At 41.3% G+C, this 18,741-nt stretch overlaps 1 protein-coding gene across 1 annotated transcript in view; it reads left to right on the top strand.

Moving 5' to 3' along the window:
• MAPKBP1 (mitogen-activated protein kinase binding protein 1) overlaps positions 1-18,741 on the top strand; it is a gene marked incomplete at its 5' end in the record, with an annotated part of 105,257 nt that overhangs the window by 80,898 nt on the left and 5,618 nt on the right. Inside the window, 7 exons of the mRNA XM_015412861.1 lie at positions 2,026-2,262; positions 3,095-3,264; positions 5,560-5,696; positions 6,801-6,989; positions 11,121-11,196; positions 13,262-13,557; positions 14,380-15,285. Coding sequence (XP_015268347.1) covers positions 2,026-2,262; positions 3,095-3,264; positions 5,560-5,696; positions 6,801-6,989; positions 11,121-11,196; positions 13,262-13,557; positions 14,380-15,285 — 2,011 coding nt within the window. The remainder of the gene's footprint in view (positions 1-2,025; positions 2,263-3,094; positions 3,265-5,559; positions 5,697-6,800; positions 6,990-11,120; positions 11,197-13,261; positions 13,558-14,379; positions 15,286-18,741) is intronic.

The following is an 18,741-nucleotide window of genomic DNA, read 5'->3' as shown; positions in this document are numbered from 1 at the left end:
TGCTCTAATAGTAGTCTGTTCTGGCATACCACCAATATAATAGTGGTGGTGTGGGGGGGGAGTTTATGGGGGGGGGGTTGAGAAAAACCTCATGCCTTAATCTCGAGTTTTTAAAATTTATCTACCCATTCTGTATCTTGTGGTTTGGTTTGTTCTATTAACACAGTCAGTCACTGTTTGAGATTTTTTAGCTCAGTTGATGGCTAGCATAACTCTAATTCTTTGAAATTAATGAAACACTTGTTCATAATTGGAGCATACAGACTCCTAGTTTTTGGAGCCAAGATAGGCAAAGTGTAGAATTGCATAACCCTCCTCCCTAGTAGCTTTTAAAAAACAAATAAATAAAAAGCAGTCATCATAGAATGTGAACCTCAGTGGAAGATTTATGAGACTGAAGGGCAGTGTAAGGGTGCATTTCTGCTTAAAATGGTGGCTTTCCTCCCCCAGGGCCAAAACCAGTTGAGGAGTTTGATTGTTTAGTCTGGCAGGAAAGCAAAAGAATAAAGTAACCCTTTCTGCACCCATTCTTTCACTTGCAAACATAGCTGGTTCAAACTGCTTTTAGTAAATGAGTAAAAGGCATGGAATTCCATGTCAGGTCTAGTTTTGTCTTCACTGAGGTGGTAAGTAAGCCTGTATCTGGGCTGTGCCACTTCATACTCTGTGAACTGAATATTCTTCCATACTGAAAATCTTGAACACTGAAAACTAGTTGTTACATGTCAGGAAGAAGATGAGCTAGAATCTTTCCACATTTTTCTATGTGCTGGGAGAATGTTTATATAGAACTCTCAGTCCTGGAACCCCAGTTCATACTTGGGAGGGGTACAGCTCCAGATCTGGATTTGTCACCTCAGTAAGGACTAGTCACAGTCTAACACTGACTACTTTCATCCTACCTTGATTTAATAAACTTTCTGCCAGGATTATAAGCATTTTTAAAAGTTGCACTGCAGTGATTTGCTGTCTTGTTATGATCTTTAAGAAAATATCACTCAAAATTATGATCTTTAAGAAAATCTTTAAGAAAATTATGATCTTTAAGACAATATCACTCAAGGGTGGCTATATTGCTTTAACATGCCACTGTTAAGGCATTTTCCAGTTTTTACAGAAGCAACCCATGTTAGCTGGTGGTTAGCTGATCAAGATAGAATCCATCATGACTGTACCCAGATGGCAAGGAATTTTTTGTTTTGCATTCATAACTTCTGTGAATGTAGAGGCATCTTCATTGGCAACAGAGCTTCCACATGAGAGTTTTCTGTGTATTTTTCTCTATCAGCAGCCATTTCCCCTGCATCTCCCCCCACCATGCTACTACAGGGCTTTTTGAGGGCTTTTTAAAAAATGGCAACTGCTATAGTGGTGTAACATTACAGATCTTTTTAAAAGCCCCCCCCCCCCAACTCTCTGGTGGCACAGCATGGAAAGGTGCTGAAGGGTATGGTGCTGATGTGGGTGGGGCCATCAAACATGCACACCTTCTTGTCTGTATGGCATGATGATACACTTGGACTGTGCTCTTCCCTAAAAAACTGGAGCAAAGCAGGTTTGGTAATGACTGTAATGAGGATGGGGAATGAACTTTCAGCGCATGATTAGAGCATGATGTCATGTGATTGTTCCCCCTCCCCCAAATCCCCAAGCACAAAAAACTACTTGGAAGCTGACGTGTGTGTGTGTGTGGGGGGGGGGACTACTCTTGAAGAAACTGCTTGAGACAAATCAGGTAGTTCTTCCCTTCTTTACAAACAGCAGGATCTTTAAGATATAATAAGAGTAGCTTGGGAGAGTAGAGCTATATGCTACTGAAGATACGATTAGAGTGTAGAAAATGCTAAGATATGCTGACAACATTTCATCAATCGGTTTCTGTTATTATGTCTCATTCCCCAATATTTATGGTCAAGATTTAATGAAGAGCTCTTGTGCGGATCCTACCCCCACTCCGCAGCAAGTGCTTTTTAATGGATTCTGTTTCTCTGATCACATAATCTCCTATTTTGAAAATATCTCTAGGCAAAAGACATTGCAACAATCCAGTGTACAGAGACTACTATGAGCAAGGCACCTCGGCAGCGTGGGCGTTGGTCCCAGCCAACCAGCAGCCTGGAGATGACAGTTAAATCCATGCTTGATTTACGCCAGCTGGAGTCCTTCTCAGTCTCCCGGTCTCCTAGCCGAGACTCCATGTCCCAGGCCAGCAATGGAGATGACCAAGAAGAGCATGCTGATATCCCTCTGCAAGTTAACAATGTAAGACCTGTTCTTCTTAATGGAAGCATCTACCAGTTGTCACATGGGAGAAATGGGGTTCTACAATAAAGCCGATGACATCATTGAATTCTAGTGAATTGAGCTAAACTGGGATATGTTCAGGTTACCTGGGCTATACAAGCATAAAATATTTTTTGTTTGTTTACTTCATTACCTGCCTTTCTCCCCTGTGTGGACCCTAAGTGGCTTGCCATCATTATCCTCTCCTACCTTTTATCCACACATCAGTCCCGTGAGATAGGTTAGGCTGCATGTGTGATGGGCTCAAGTTCCCCCAGCAAGTTTCCATGCCAGAGTAGGGATTTGAAGTTGGGTCTCCCAGATTATAGTCTGACACACTGGCCATTACACCACACTGGGTATCATGAGTAAAGGAAAAGAGGCGCTGCTTCTTTGTTTCTATTTGTTTTGTGTGTGTAGCAGTGTGATTGTTATGGCAAGTAACTTATTACAGGCCAATAGTGATCCTCTAATGACTCTCCCAAATAGGGTTGACAGCTCCAGTTTGGAAAATCCCTGGAGATTTGGGGGCGGAGCCTGGGGAGGTCAGGACATCAGAAGGGTATAATGCCATAAAGGCCACCCTTCAGTGCAGCCACTTTCTCTAGGGGAATTTATCTCTGTAGTCTGGAGGTCAGTTGTAATATCATGAGAGCTCCAGGCTCCACCTGGAAGTTGGCAACAATACTACCAAATAATATTGCTTGCTTGCTTACTAGTTATCATTTTTTTCCAACAATGAATACAAAGCCTTGTAAAATTCTCTGCTCAAGCAATAATAGCTAATCACATTTCTGCATTTCTTTCCCAGATTGGAGACTACGTGTCTCCTCAGGAAAATCAGCCCTGTGTCCGACCTCAAGTTATTCGGCTTTTATCCTGTGAAGATGGGATTTTCCCCCAGGAACTGGAGCCCTCTGAGAGCGAGGAATGTGTGATCTATCCAGAACAAGAAGAGATTCACCGTGCAGATATTAGCAGGTCAAATATTAATTCCTTTCTGTGACTTACATTTGTGGTATTCTGTCTTTTATCTTTGAGCCGAAGGCATTAGTTGAAATAATCTGATGCAGGTTCATGCCAACGTTTATTGTTATAAGGATTTTACAGGTGCTGGCCTGGCCATTTTTAGTAAGAAAGTTTAGTAAGAGAATGATCTAGAAGCAGTAAATATTTTGAGGTGATGTGGTGATGGACTGTGTGATGGACTGCACTTTAAAATCTTATAAGTGCTGTGTAAACAGGTAACAGATTTTGAAGGGTTAATTCTTCACAGAGCCAGAGAGCCTTGAGTGACAGGCTGCTCCAAGGAATCTGATTGGTTAGCATAAATTGAACAGAGAAAGACTTCTGAATTGGATGCTTAGGAGAATTCATTCTGAATTCAACCCTGACTGAGAGCAGTTTAACACAGATAGAGTACTGGGAAAGCTGGCAAGAGGAGTGGGTAGTTAGGGGAAGACTCCCATTTGGGCCAATAAAAGGGGATAGATCTTCTAGTGAGAGAAGGATTTCCCTACCCAGTCAAAACAGGGAGATAGCTCTGAAGAGTGGAGAGATCCCTGGTTTGCTGTCATTAGAAACTGCCTTGTGAAACCTTAGGAGTCAGATAAAACTTAAGAAGAGTACTGGTGTGTTTAGAGAAGGGGTTTGAGTACTGGATAGAGTGTCTCAGCCTTCTGGAAAGCAAAAGAGCAAATGAAGTGTACTGGAGTGTTTGGGAAACACTGGAACAAAAGCTTCTCATAAGGATCCCAAGTCACTGTGAATAGCTTATGAAACTCTCAATAGCCTGAAACGTATGAACTAAAGTCTGTGCATATACTAATTTACATCAGAGTTCTATATTGAGTTATCTCAGAAGTTTGTTTAAAACATGATGAATAAAATACTTTGTTAATTTGGAATTTCAAAACGCCTCAAGTGCCATGTCAGTTGCTTAAGTTAAAGGGGGCTCTTGACCCTTCCCTCAGATTCCTGGGCTCAGCCAACAGCCAAAGTATCATACTGTGACAGGATGGGACAGCCAGAGTTCTTCAGGAAAGAAGAAAACAGATAATTAGGGCTGCTCAGTCACAAAGGGAAAGAAAAATGGATGGAAAATCATGCCTCTGAGGGTAGGAAGTGGATGAAGGCGTCATATGTGGCAAAAAAGGATTGAAGAAATAAGGGAAACTTGTTCCCTTTCTCCCCTGTCGTTGTCTGTCCATCTCAATCTTAGTTTAATGCTCCTTTCCCTGTTTTTCCTCCTCTGCGCTGAACTTCACTTGTGGCTGTTTTATTTCCTTGCCTTCCACAGCATGTGTATGTGTAAAAAACGTTATGTCAGTGACCTCAAGATACATCTGCATAAGTTTATTTACATTATAAAGTTTTGTAGTCAGAGAACTATTAATCCCACGCTGCAGAAACTGTTGTGTTATGTATTTAGTTTGTGGATGGAGCAAATTTTGATATCTTGGAAAAGTTAGAAAATGGGGGTAGGGAGCACTGTTGGATGGTGTTCAGAAGCACACAGAATTTTTAAGCAGTTGGAGCAGGAGTTAAGGCAAATATATCCACCATTAGTAGCCGTAGTGCTTGATTCAGCTATAATGACTAGGATTAAAACTTCTCCCAAGTATCGGACAAAACCAAATGTCTTTGTTTACAGCCATAAGGTGGCAGGAAACCATTGGCTGCACTTGGAAAAACACACCCTGTTGCTGATGCAGGGAAGGAAAGGAGAGTGGCCCAAGGCTGTTGTCATGGTGATATGCTGAGACTTTTCCATTTTGTGCAAAGTGATGTCTCCAACAATTTGCTGAGTTTTCTGTAAAGGATACAGTAAAGTGCTGCCAAACGGCTTGTATCTGCACAGTAGTTTTAACCTCAGACTTGGTCTTGAGGTCTGATTTGGGATACCATTGATTTGTGAGACAGCTAGATAAAAGTTGTATATCTTTCAGCCCACTTGAATGCAGTGTTGGAAAATTTTAGATATAGCTTCATTCACCTATGAATATTGACAAGACAGAAATGGTCCAGCTGAGTACAGGGTATCTTTATATTATTCAAAGTGGAAGAAATAGTCCAAATGTCACTGTCCAGGCTCTATGAAATGCAAAAAAATCTTTGCATAAATGGTGAAAAAATTAGGCTTGAAAAAAAAGTCATCCTCTTGTTGTGGTCATAATGTGATTATCACATGTAAGGTCTGTAAGAGTTGAATTTTTTATTTTAAATGTACAAGGCAAGTGCCTCTTCAAATTCGGTGTTCCTGCCTCTCTCTCGCAGTGAGTTCCAGGTAAAGGCACTCCCCCATGGGAAGCTAGGTAGAGGCTACCACATCAATGGATGTCCAGATAAACACAGCCCTGACAGTGCCTGCTCTGTGGACTACAGCAGCAGCCGACTATCAAGTCCAAATGAAGGTGAACGAGTTAAACAATTTTCATCTAAAACATTTCTGTACTGTTTTTTTTTCCCTGGTGGGGGCAGAGCAATTTACAACACAAAACCAGTAAACCAAACAACCATGCCTTGAAACAATAAAAAGAGAGCCAGAAAAAGTACTCTTTCATTGCCACTAACCATCCTCAAATGCCGTATTGTTCAACTCAGATTTACACACTCTCCTGAAACACATGGAGGTAGATGGACCTTTCTCTGAGACAGACCTTTCTATATCAGTGGAGGCCTGTATTACAAAAGCATGAGACCAAGCAGTGGCAGTTCTCACATCTCTATAGTAAGAGATGGAAGACCAGAGTTTCAACACCGGCTCATACAGGGAAAGGCTTTAAAGGTGAAAGCTGGCACTTGTATTGAACCTGGAAACAAATGGGCAAGTAGTGTTAACAATTTCACAATGGAAACAATGTTGTAGGAAGAGCCACTTAAATTGGAGGATGGTTGGATCCACCCCGGTAGTTGGGCTGCAGTGTTTGGGACCAGTGGAAGTCCCAAAGTTATTTTCAAGGGCAACTCCATTCACAGTGTGGTGCAGTACTCTAGCCTCAAGACTACTTTAGCTTGGATCAGGTCATCTGGGTTGAAGAAGAGAGAATTTCTGTGCTAGAGAAAAGTGGGGGGAGGGGGCATTTTAACCACTACATTATTTTTTTATGTACTTCTAAGATGTTGGTGGAGTTTTTTAGAGAGAGTCTCACCCATCAAAAGTGGGTAGCACAGTCTCCACATCAGCATTGCCAGCCAGCATCACCTCTGCTTTATCTGGATTTATCTTCAGCTTGTTCTCCCCGAGACACTTAATCACAGAATCTGGGTATTGGCCTAGGGCAGAGATGGCTCCCCTCATAGGCTTATTAAAAGAGAGACCTGAGTGTCATTGACATATTAATGGCACCCAAAACATTTCTTTTTACCCAGACATGAGGGAATCTATTAAAGCTGTTTTTATGGCTTGTTTCTAGCCTGAGGATCATTGCATGAATATCAAGTAAAACCCAAAAAGAAGTATTACTTTTATCAGTATAAGTTGTTATATATTTAACATGTAGCATTTTCTCCTTCAGATTCTGAGAGCACAGAACCTCTCAGCGTTGATGGTACCTCAGACTTGGATGAACAGGTGGAAGGAGAGGGAGAAGATGATGAGGAAGATGTGGGCACTGGACAACTGGGGGGAGAAGTCCCCAGGACTCCAGATCAGGAGAAGTTTCTCAAGCAACATTTTGAGACTCTGGCCTGTAATGGTGAAAAGGGTACATTTGGAAAGCAGTGGAAGACATTGTCTATAACAACGTTTCATAACATGTCTCTGTAAATCTGCATAGACCATTCATGTCACTACCTTTTGTGGCTCCCACTTGGCAACTGTGGAACCAGATACCTATAGTGGGTTTACTGAGAAGTGAGGCAGATAGCTCTGCAGTCTAGTAGGTAACAGGGAATGGAGGCTGTCTAAAATGCATTCTGTTTGGCTTGCTGAAATGGCTCCCCCCCCCCCCCCAATTTACTGACATGGAGAAACATTATGGCCTTGCCGTTGACCTACATGGTTGTGCAGAGAATTAAATGGCAGTATGACCGCCCCCTAGTGGAAGACGTGGGCACAGAAATCTCTTTGAAGAACAGGAATGTGGCAGAGGGTTATAAGCATTCAGAAGCAGCAAATGGGAACAATGGGTAGTGGTTCTTCAGCCAGTTGCCACAAATGAAATAAATCTATCTGTACACAGTGGGGCTTCTTATTTTATGTGGTTTGGCTTAAGACTTCTTTTAAGTTTAATGATCCATGCTGTCGCTAGAAGAATGAAAGCCAGTTACTCTTAAACATGAGGGATATTTTTCAAATTCAAAGCTCTAAGAGTAGAGGGCAGTAGCTGAACTGGGCCTTGTTTTTTCTTGGACTGCCTTTTCCTGTCTTAAGCTGACATATGTATAAACTAGATTTGTTTGTGTGCCTCCCCTCCTCCCCTCTTGTGTAGGAAATCCCTATTAGAAACTAATTCAGGTTACCTGTGATATACAGATATAGATGCGAAGATCAACTGGAGTTAGTTTTTACACACACATGCACGCCCAGCACACACACACTAGGATTCTAAGCCTTCGTTTAATCCTTGCAATGTTCTTCATGGCTTAATTTTTCATTATTTGTTAAGTGCTCATAAGGGCTAACATTTATTGATTTTATTGAGGGAGTTGGCATAGAAAAACACAAGATGTATCACACAACAGCATCAAAAACAGTAGAAGAATAACAGGCTGTGTCCAGTGACCTGTTTGCACAAGGATCAGAGATCTCCTCTGCTCTTCCCTCCACCCAGCAGTCCCTTCTAACCTCAGTAGAGCTCATTCCCAGGATCACAGGAGCCACATGGACTCATAGCCATATGGGCAAGTGGGCTGCTCCTTTCTCTCTCTTCTGCTGATGGAAGAGGCAGGAAGGGCAATCAACTTTCCCAGAGTTGGAAGCGACTGCTGAGGTTAGGGGAAATAAAGGGCTGGGGGAAAAAGGAAAGATCTGTGACAGGCAACTTCTGCTAATGGATTCAATAGAATGCCTAGAATAAAATTTGAAATCCTTTACATATGAATTCCTACAAATATAAAATGGTTGGCTGCAGTAGTAGATTTCCACTAACTGAATGGGGTGGGTGGGGAATTTTTGCAGAATCCCAGCTTCTGTTATAGACCCCAACTGCATCCCCTATGAGTAGCATCTTAGGGAATATTTTGGGCCACAGTATATGTGGGGGGGCATACTGTGTGTGTCCCCCGGGAGTAGCATTTTGGGGAACATTTTTGGCCATGGGGGGGGGAAGCAAGAAAAACCTGTTCCGCTGGCACAAGCCCCATCCATCAGTAGAATTTACCGCCAGTTCCAAGTCAAATACAGCAAGATCAATAGCAAATTAAAACCCAAAAGGGGTACAAAAGAGAGATTACAAATTTCACAGTAGTACATAAAAACTCCGGTTAGTCTAAAAATAGCAACAGATCAAGCCTATACAAGGTAAAAACGTAATACTTATGCTCTAACCTAAAGGCCACAACCCTGGCCCACTTATTTGGAATTAAGCACTGCTGAACATTGTAAACATGCTTAGGATCAGGCTGCGCAGGAAGCAAAGTGTAGGACTTCAGGGTATTGCCTTCCTCACTGTAACATCTGAAGAAATGCTTTTGTAATTTTAAAAAAATCCATTACCCCCTAAAAAGAAATAAAAACACAACAATGATGGTGGCAAGTCTATAGATAAGGGCTTTCCTTACTAGTCTAAAATATGTCCATCTGCAGTTGTCATCTATATGTCATACATTCAAATGTTGATAAGGTTGTAAGGTCCTCAATCTATTAGTTGAGCATTTATCTCTCCGGTGCTGTAATAGTAAGTCTTTTAGCAACAATATGGACAAAGTGGGTCCATTTTCATTGACCATCAATTAGCCTCCTGGAGACAGGCAAATAGTTTAGAAGCGCATAACGCATCCTCAAAGATTAATGAATATTCTTGTACAAAACTGATATGAGTAATTACTTCCTCACAAAAAGGCTGAATAACTGGATGGATCCTTGAGCATATGTTTAGGAGACACATCTTGTAGGTTACAGTGCCAACTATTAGATACCGTACTTCATTTAGTCCTTTACTAAAAAGGTGCTGTGGTGTCCAGTCTATCCTAAATGTAATTTGTTTGCTGAATAAGTCACAGCTTAAAGTCTATAGAAACAACAGGTATAACAATTTAGGGCCATATCCTGTTGCTTTGGCTGAACAGGACAATCTAGTTTGTTATTCCATTCATTCTCAAGACTTTGCATATCATATGTATTAATTAACACAAGATATTTATAAACAACTATTGTCAGTTTCATTTTCTGCATTGTTTCAATGAGTTTCCAACAGTAAGGGAGATTCTTAAATTTTTAGCACTTCAGGGCCATATTTAGATACCAACAGATGGTGCAGTTGTAAATATGGCCATTCAACAGTTTGATAGGTCATATCTAGACCTCAGCTGAGAAAATAACAAAAACTCATCATCATAGTCTGTTAATTGGTTCAAAGTAAACCCCCCATGTGAAAATGTATCAAACTGATATTGTTGTGACATTTTAAGTTATAATTATTGAATTACAAAAACTGAGGAGGAACAGAATCTATGTTAGTATGAGTAGACCCTAATCCATCCTACTTAGAGAGAGGCACAAGTATTAATTTCAGAAATATATCTAAAAGGTATATAAAATTTGTGGTAGAGTATGAGCTTTTGTGAGTCACTACTCAGTTCTTCGGATACTTCTTTAGTGAGCAGTGACTCACAAAAGCTCATACCACAAATTTTGTTAGTCTTTAAGGTGCTACTGGACTCTTACTCTTTTTTACTGCTACAGACAAACACGGCTACCCATCTTGATTTAAAAGGTATATGAAAAGGAACTGCACATAGAACATATATAATCCAAGGTATAGTGTTCATTTTGAGTATGTTTGCTTTATCTCATAAGGAAAGTTTTAAGATTGCCAATTTGTCCAAATCAAAGGTTATATCACCAATCAACTGTTAAAATTTTGCATAATTATGTGCTAAGTGTCTCTTAGGAATCAGTATGTCAAGATTAGTAATGACATCTGGACACTACTGAAAATCTCCATCAGCAAATATACTCCATGATATATTGTCTCCCAATGGCATCAACTCAGATTTTGTCCAGTTTATCAAATAACCAGACAAATCATCAGACGTACTAATCAGTTTTCATTAGTACAGGAATGGAAGACTGAGGTTCCAAAATAAACAATAAAAGACCATTTGCATAAAGAATAAGTTTAAATTCCAGAGAGTTATGTACAAATCATGAATGCTATTATTTTTTCTTATAGCATAAGCTAGTGCTTTCAAGCAAAAATCAAAACTAAGAGGAGAAAGAGGGCAGCCTTGTCTGGTACCCACCTCAAGAGGAATGGTGCAGAAAAGATGCCATTAGTGAAGACCCCCTAGAACTGGGAGATGAATAAAGAATTCTAATCCATTTAAAAATGTGTGAGGAAAACCAAATTAAGTCAATGCAGCAAAAACAAGTTTCCTGTATATTTTGTCAAAGGTCTTTTCAGCATTGAGTGAAAAGATGGTAACTCAATCAGGTCTCTTACTATTTAAAGCAATCAAATCAATGACCAGCCTAAGATTATCAGAGCCTTTCCTACCTCATATAATTTTACATGTACTAAGGTTGTAATAAGCTTTTGCAGTCTCTTAGCAAGCATGACAGCCTGTGAAGAAGTTATACAATGCTAAATTGAGTGTCATTCACTAAAATGTCCCATCCCAGAAAACTGTGTTCTCTTGCCTAATGCTTGCATGTTTTCTCCTTGAATTCATAGGTGGATCATGTAGGACCCTGGAACGAACAGAAAACAGTATTTCTTCTCGCTTTTTGTCCCAGTCTCCAGCTCTCAGGTACCATTCCACTTTTTGTTGCAGGGCTGCAAGGCCTTGTGGGACTTTCTCTGGTTTAGGTATGGAAGCCTCTTGTCTTTGGGCCAAAATAAATGTTACAAACTTTAAAGATTTGTGTTCCCCACAGCCACACAGGAGCTGCAGGGAATGGCTCAAAAGGGCTTCCCTCTCTCCCTGCTCCCCAGCTGTTGACCTATGTGAAAGCTAGGGTTGCCAGCCTCCAGGAGGGGCCTGGAGATCTTCTGCTTTTACAGCTGATCCCCAGCTGACAGAGATCAGCTCCCCTGGAGAAAATGGCTGCTCTGGAGGGTGGAGTCTATGGCACTGTACCATGCTGAGGCCCCTCCCCAAACCCTGCCCTCTCCTGGATCCACCCCCAAAGTCTCCAGGTATTTTCCAACCCAGACCTGGCAACCCTAGTGAAAGCTGTGCTGGGGGAAGAGCTATTTCCCTGACTTTGCTGCTCCATGTGTGCAGATGCTCTATTTAGAGCAGCAAAGTAATCCAAATAACTCCTCCTGTGCCGTTTTTGTACAGAAAACAGCTTGGGGGGGGGGAGGCAGGAGCCATCCCTTCCAGGGGTCATTTCGCAGAAAAAGAGGTGCAGGAGCTCATTAGCATAACTTATTTGCATATGCCACACCCCCTGACATCACCGGAAGTGTGTCAGAAGGTAACAACCACCGCTCAGGTTCCACTGGACTGTTTTGGATTGCTAGCTACTGGGGGGGGGACCTTCAGATCTGTTCTCGCAGAGGAGGGAGAGCTTGTACCTGAATAAAACTTGGCCTTAAAGGTGCCACTGAACTGCTTTGGGCCAGGGGGCCGGGGGGAGCTCTGCAACTTACCTGGCTGCTTCTTGTTCTGACTGAGGACTGCTGGGAGCAGGGGGTGGGGCTTGTTGCATGTGCCCGCCCCCTGGGCTCTTTACTGCCAGAGCTCCGCTCCTGTGCGCTCCTGCAGGAAATGACCCCTGGGCTCTCCTTTTATTTAGAAGCCATTCCCCGCAGTTGCTGTGTGGCTGCAGGGAACAGGAGTTGCAGCTGTAACCTTTATTTTTGCCCTCAGTCTTCCATATTTACCTTGGTACGTTGGAACAAAGAGACTGTCAGGAGTTCTTCTATATTCTGATTGCCTGGGTTTGAAGAGGGCGACATTCAGTATTCCCGCCGACTTCACAGATGTATAAAACCATTTTGAAAAGGCTGGGAAATTTATTTTATTTATCTGATTTGCTCTTTACCATTTATGCACTTTATTTTTGCATTTCATTCAACCTGGACAGTGAAAACCATCCTATTAAGTTTAGTTTTCCTTACAGTAACAAGTTCTCTATTCTATTGACTGTGTGCCAAACTCTGCATGAGAATGTTTTTTAAAAAAACTGGTTTGATTGATTAATTTGGCTGGCAGCCAGCTAGGGGGCAGTTGGGAGAAGGCTTATCATCATGTGCATTGGAAAAGGGTTTCTATGAATGCCAGAGTTTACTGAACATTTGTTCTGCTTTTCATCAAAGTAGCAAAGAGAAGAGTGGGTAGACAGGCTTCTGTAAGCTTTGGTGCACCTTTCTCTGTTATAGCCTTTACACTACCATTATAAATCTTGCTTCAGGTAGAAGGAATGACTCATGTTTTAATCTCTGTCCCTGCTTTCAAAGATTGTACAGTCTGGCCTGAAGATCTTGCAGTAGGAAAAGTGTAAAAGAGTCTGGAACTGGTACCATAAGGAGCAGAGAGGAACTCATTCTAATATAAATGTGTCCTCCTTTGCTGGAACCTGCCCTTTGCCTTCCCCCTTGTTTCCATGTATGCTAAATCCTTCTGTTAAACATAGCCGTCTTGTGTATAATTAGTCCTCGTTCCCCTATTCACTACTACGTTTGTCCAAGGGGAAAATGTACTTCTATATGCTGTTTCTGGAAGTTACCGTATATTGGCCTTGATCTGATTAGATGCGTCTTGCTCCATTGTGAGAATTAGTTACGTAGTATTCTTTTGCTTTTTTAACAACAACAAAACCTAATTACAATATCTTGAGTATCTTGTTCTGTCTTTGTTTCTATAGACAGCTGTCACTTTCTTCATCTAATCTGGCACTGGAGCGAAAACTTCTTGAGGTTCCAGCCTTGTCAAATCAAGTTCCTGCTGATTTGTTGAAATATGAGATTGATCAGCTGAACTCGGTCACAGAGAATGGCAGTTTTCAAAGTGATGTGAATTCCTTTAAGTCTCTTTATGTGCACAGAAAGAGAAAACCTACTTTAGAGATCAACAGAGGTCCTGGAAGACCTGTTGGGCCATTCCCAGATAGTGATGGGATGATGAGAAAATCCCAGTCAGTTCATGACCTTGCCCATAATGGTAAGAAAATGATTAGTATTGTGATGTGTAGTAGACTCCAAATAGAAAATTGCACAGCCTTGAAGAAGAGAAATCTGCCAGCATGAAAACTAAACTTTGTCTGCCCACACTTCCCTATTTGCATATCACAGGGTGACTTGAGCTGGGAAATAGGATCTCTGCTTCTCTTTGGTGATTGTAGGAAGGTGACTTCATTTGCTTTCTGTGAAAATTAGCCATTGCTTTAACAGCAATACTGGGCCCAATCTACCTAGAAGTTCTTCTGTAGAAGTTCTGCCAGCTGTGCTTCTATCCAGTGAATTTCTTTCAGTTATAAGCCAAGGGTGATCATTCATGTGCAGTTGTGGGCTGCTTTCTCTTTGTCTGGTGCTTTGCAAAGAGGTGCTTTGCAAAGGAGAGGACCACATCTGTTTTTAGTATCATTTCAAGGGATAAGCAAGCAATAACAGCCCTGTAGCTGTTACTTCAATATAAAGATGGCATATTGCAGAAAATATCAGGCAGTATGTCCTTTGTTTATGCACCTGCACTTGTTGTGCTCTTATTATACAGAACTGAAAATGCAACACTACTTTTAGCCTAGCTCTTCAATTAGAAATTCAGGGATCAGTGCTTGGTGGTGGGGAGTGTATAACAACAGGATGGGGGAGTTTGTTTAACATTCATCCCAGGAGGTTATGATGGTGATGATTCACCTGATGTCCTTAAAAAATAAAAGGAAAACCTGAGGTAAAATATTTTTAAAAGGTGGAGATATTCTGATTCTGGCTGCACAAATTGCTCCAGACCAGTTCTGTGCATTTATTTCTTCCATTTCTACAGATAAGGTTCCAGGGGTGGTGATGCCTTCTGCTGGGCAACGTCCTCAGACACTAATGGTAGGTGAGAAGGATCCCAGGTCTAATTACTGCCGGATGTTGCCTGCAACTTTGTTGAAGATGGATGGCTCCAACTCTCTACAAACCAAAGACTGTAAAGCTACAAAACCCAAATCCTACATGAACCCTACCACTAGCTTTATGGCCAAGATGTCCCGTAGCATATCTGTGGGAGAAAATCTATGCCTTGATGATTCTGCAGAAACTATGACTGAAGGAGAGATCAGCCTCCAGGTACCAGAGAAGATGCTGCTAAATGCTTCAGGAGACGCAGAGAAGAACAAACCTCTTGTAAAAGAAAATGGCCCAGTGAAACCTGCTCTTCAGCAAGCCACAAGCTCTTTGTCACCCAAGTCCTTTCACAGCAAGTTAACATCTAACCGGGCCCACTTGATTCTTGACATCCCCAAACCACTACCTGACAGACCGACATTGGCTTCTTTCTCACCAACTGCCAAATCAAAAACACTAGAATCTCCCCAATCACCTGCTGGTACTGGTAAAAAGAAGCATTCCTTTCCTGAAGGCCGGACTTCTAAGATGGGAGGCCAAGTAGCTGTGTTCTTGAGCCCTGGCAGAGATTGCCCAGCAAACTCCTGTGGAGAGATCTTGAAAGAGAGCCAGACGTTATTGAGGACTGAAGTCCAGTTTGAGCCAGGAGTTACTAACTCCCAAACAAAAGAGTTTTCAGATGGATTATCTCCAGAGTTTCCAGAGGGCAGTGTACTGGGATGCGCAGGCAGCATTGCCAGATCTGGCTGCATGGCAGATACCCAGCGTGAGTTTTCCGCTCTTGAACAAAGCAGACTGAGGTCTCCCACAACAGTGGTGGCCCGGGCAGAGGACTCAGGTGTGCACGGATATCCATCTCTAAACTTCTTCCCCCTCCTGTCTCCTGTCCTTGTGAATCGCTTCACAATTCCATCACATTTCTTTACGTCCAGCTTCTGGCCTGTCTCGTCTTGTCTGCATCTATCTCGTTCCATAAGCCATCCTTTTAATGGTGAGACGTTTCAGTCTGACATTCATTTTTCTGTCTTCTGTTTCAGCTCTGTTTGTCTTGTATTCTTTGGTGCCTGCAAAGTCTGTTGCTCACACATTTCCTTGTGTGAAAGGAGAGGAAGGAATAATAAAAGTAGAGGCAAACATAATTTCCCAGCATTTGTATTCTGGGGAAAGAAAATGTACCAATCAATTTGCATAGACTTCTGTGCTGATTTCTTATGCTGCCTTTTTGCTTCTGCTAGTTTATGTATAACCTTCCATTTGTCAGTGCTGGTCAGCAGTGTCTTCCTGTTTGCTATTCTGAGTTGTACAGTGGCAAACGCTGGACTGTTGACACTACTGAAAGAAATTTATGTATTCATTTATCCCATACCTCATTGAATTCTAGCTAATGGAGCTAAATTGGACATGTGCAGGTTTTAGATAAAGTATTAGCCAGCTCTTAGATCAGAGCTTATTTGGACTATAGAAGCATAAAATAGTTATTTATTTCATTTCTATCCAACCTTTCTTTCCAGTGGGGACTCAAAGCAGCATATATAATTCTCTATTTTATCCTCACAACAACCCTGTGAGGTAGGTTAGGCTGCGCATGTGTGACTGGCTCAAGGTCACCCAGCAAGCCTCCATGCCAGAGTGGGGATCTGAACATGGATTTCCCAGATCCTAGTCTGACACTTTAGCCACTACACCATACTGGCTTATACATGTCTGTTCAGTATTCACATATTATCATAACCAAGAGATCTCATTAAGTGGGGAAAATGTTGCTGACTACAGTGTGTGTCAATTGAATAGCTGCTTGCTTTATCATACAATAGTATCCAGAGTCAAAGGTTGCAAGTACTGCTCAGGTCAGGTGTACATTAAGGGTGCTCTGGGTAAAAAAACAAACAGTTTAATTCAAATGATATAACCATTACTGTTGAGGAAAAAAATCAGTGCATGGCTTGATCACACAAGAACAAACTCCCACTGTTCTGTGGTGTTCTAAGCTGTTGCAAAGTTAAAATGGAGGGCCTGTTTCTGTGATGGGAAAGGTGTGTTGGCAAGATGAGAGACTGAGAGCCCTGCACGGATGCATGCACAGTTTACTAAATTTGCAGGAGGTATAGTAACAAATTATTTGTTTGGTTGTGGATTGTTTTGGCCTGGATTAATTAATGATAGACATCAACTAAATCTCAGCTACTTAGTGCTCCTTCTCCCTTTCCCAAATTGGTAATATACAAAATGAGAAAAGTAAACTCACCAGTGTGTTTTAAATGACTTTTAAAAAAGAAATAATTGTTCTCCATCTCTAAACATTGAAGGCCACTAACAAATAATGAAATATATATATTCATAAAACATCATAAAAGCATTAAATAATTAATATGACTTCTCAACACCACATAAAGCTACATGTCAGCTTGGTAAAAGATTGTTTTTCCCACAAAATATCACGTATCTTCTAATAGCCTGTTAGGCCAGATTTTGATAGTTTATTATGTTCAATTAATTTTATAACATTGGTACTGTGCCTAAAATAAACTCACAATTCTGTTTCAGATTTCTGGTTGGTTCCAGATTTCTCCAATCCAAATCCTATTGCACTGTTCGTTGGAATGTTCCATCTTGCTGATTGTATTGATTTACTCTGTGTAATCTGCCTTGAGTCCCAGTGAGAAAGGCAGACAAGAAAGAAAGAAGGAAAGAAAGAAAGTGTGCAGGCTAGAAAACTGAGCTTTTATTTTCCTCCTCTGCTATTGGCTTACATGTAACTTTGATACAAAGTTACATTAACACACCTGCTCTCAGTCTTTTTTCCAGTTACCAAATGTGCACATACTCCAGGCATTTCCAGTATTTTGAGACCCATGTAGGAATATATTGTAGGATGTGAAGTATTGTCACCACACCAGCCCATCTGATATGCATGTCTGAAAGTGCATTCTCACTGCCTCACAAGCGTCATAGTTCATTCATCCAGGCGTTTTCAGTATTTCATCACCTTTCCTGTTTGTGGACTCCTTGTACATTGGTGCCAGATCAAGGAATACCAGCACACACATACACAAAGGATGGAGAAGAGAATGACCGGTGTTATAATTTAGCTAATGAAAGTCAATGTATCTATCAATGTGAACACTCTAAGGGTCTGAGATGTTGGTTGGGACCCATAACTTTGTTTTGTTTTATTTCATTTATATCATCCACCTGTCTCCTTGAGATTCAAGGTGGATTACAAAATTATATAATAGTGCAATAGTGCATATCCTATACCACGTATCTGCATCGGTTATTGGTTTAGCTGTCACCTGGGCTGTCTTTGGCTGACTCAGATGCTTGCAGGTGTCTTACAATATACTATTTGATAGGTAACAAGGATTTTCAGTGCTTTCTCAAATTAGGCATCGTGCAAAAGGACACAATAAAAGCCCCACTCATACCTGTATGCCTCCATCTATATGTCGGTCATCTTGTGTTGCCTCCTGTCTTCGGATGTTAAATTTTGCTGGGATAATGGGATGGTAGCAAAACAGCTGTCTGCTTTTAGTAGAGGTGGGAAAATGCCGTATTGTTAGACTATGCCTCCAAAGCGTACAAAATACTGCTTATTCCATTCAATAACTAGAATAACTTCCCTTCTTCATATTGTACCTCACCCAGGTAAAGTTACCTTGTAAGAAATAAGAGTATTACTGGTCTGTGGCCTGCTTGAATTAATTCATTAATGTCTAGTTGAGATTTTTGGCTAATATTTCCAAAACTTCTGATAGCGGAGGGACTTTCTGCCCCTAAATTAAAAGTAGCAGCATGTGTCACTCTTGCACCAAAAAAATTACCTTTACAGTGTGAAAATATGAGAACAGCCTATCCTCAGAACAGTCTCTCTTGCATTTCTGCATTTATTATTATTCTGATGTATCTCCTGATTGGAAGAAACTAAGTCCAGAGCAGTGGCTTATTGCAGAGATGCAGTGGGCACTGTTTTGCTTTACGAGGAGTGATTGAATGATCCAGTCACATGAGATGCAGAGATTGTGGCAGAAGTTGACTGCTCTGACCTTACCTCTCTCCTGTCAGCCATTGCAGAAACCAGCAGGCAGTCTTCTCTGTGGGTGGGTGTGTTTTGGGCTTACAAAAGCATTTAACTTTATTTAATCAAGTGATTTCTTACAGTACACAATGTGCCCTAGAAACTAGTTTGGGAATTGCTGACCTAGCCTTAAGCAGAGGAATTTCACTCTTGGCAGAGGTCTAATCATAGACACCCCCACCTCCACTACCTGGAACAAATGAATTTTAAGTGCATTCT

Source organism: Gekko japonicus, unplaced genomic scaffold (genome assembly GCF_001447785.1).
Source record: "Gekko japonicus isolate JY-2015 unplaced genomic scaffold, Gekko_japonicus_V1.1 scaffold1254, whole genome shotgun sequence".
In the NCBI taxonomy this organism is placed as follows: Eukaryota; Metazoa; Chordata; class Lepidosauria; order Squamata; family Gekkonidae; genus Gekko; species Gekko japonicus.
Note: the sequence above shows the minus strand (reverse complement) of the source record. Positions and strands in the feature narration are given on the sequence as shown.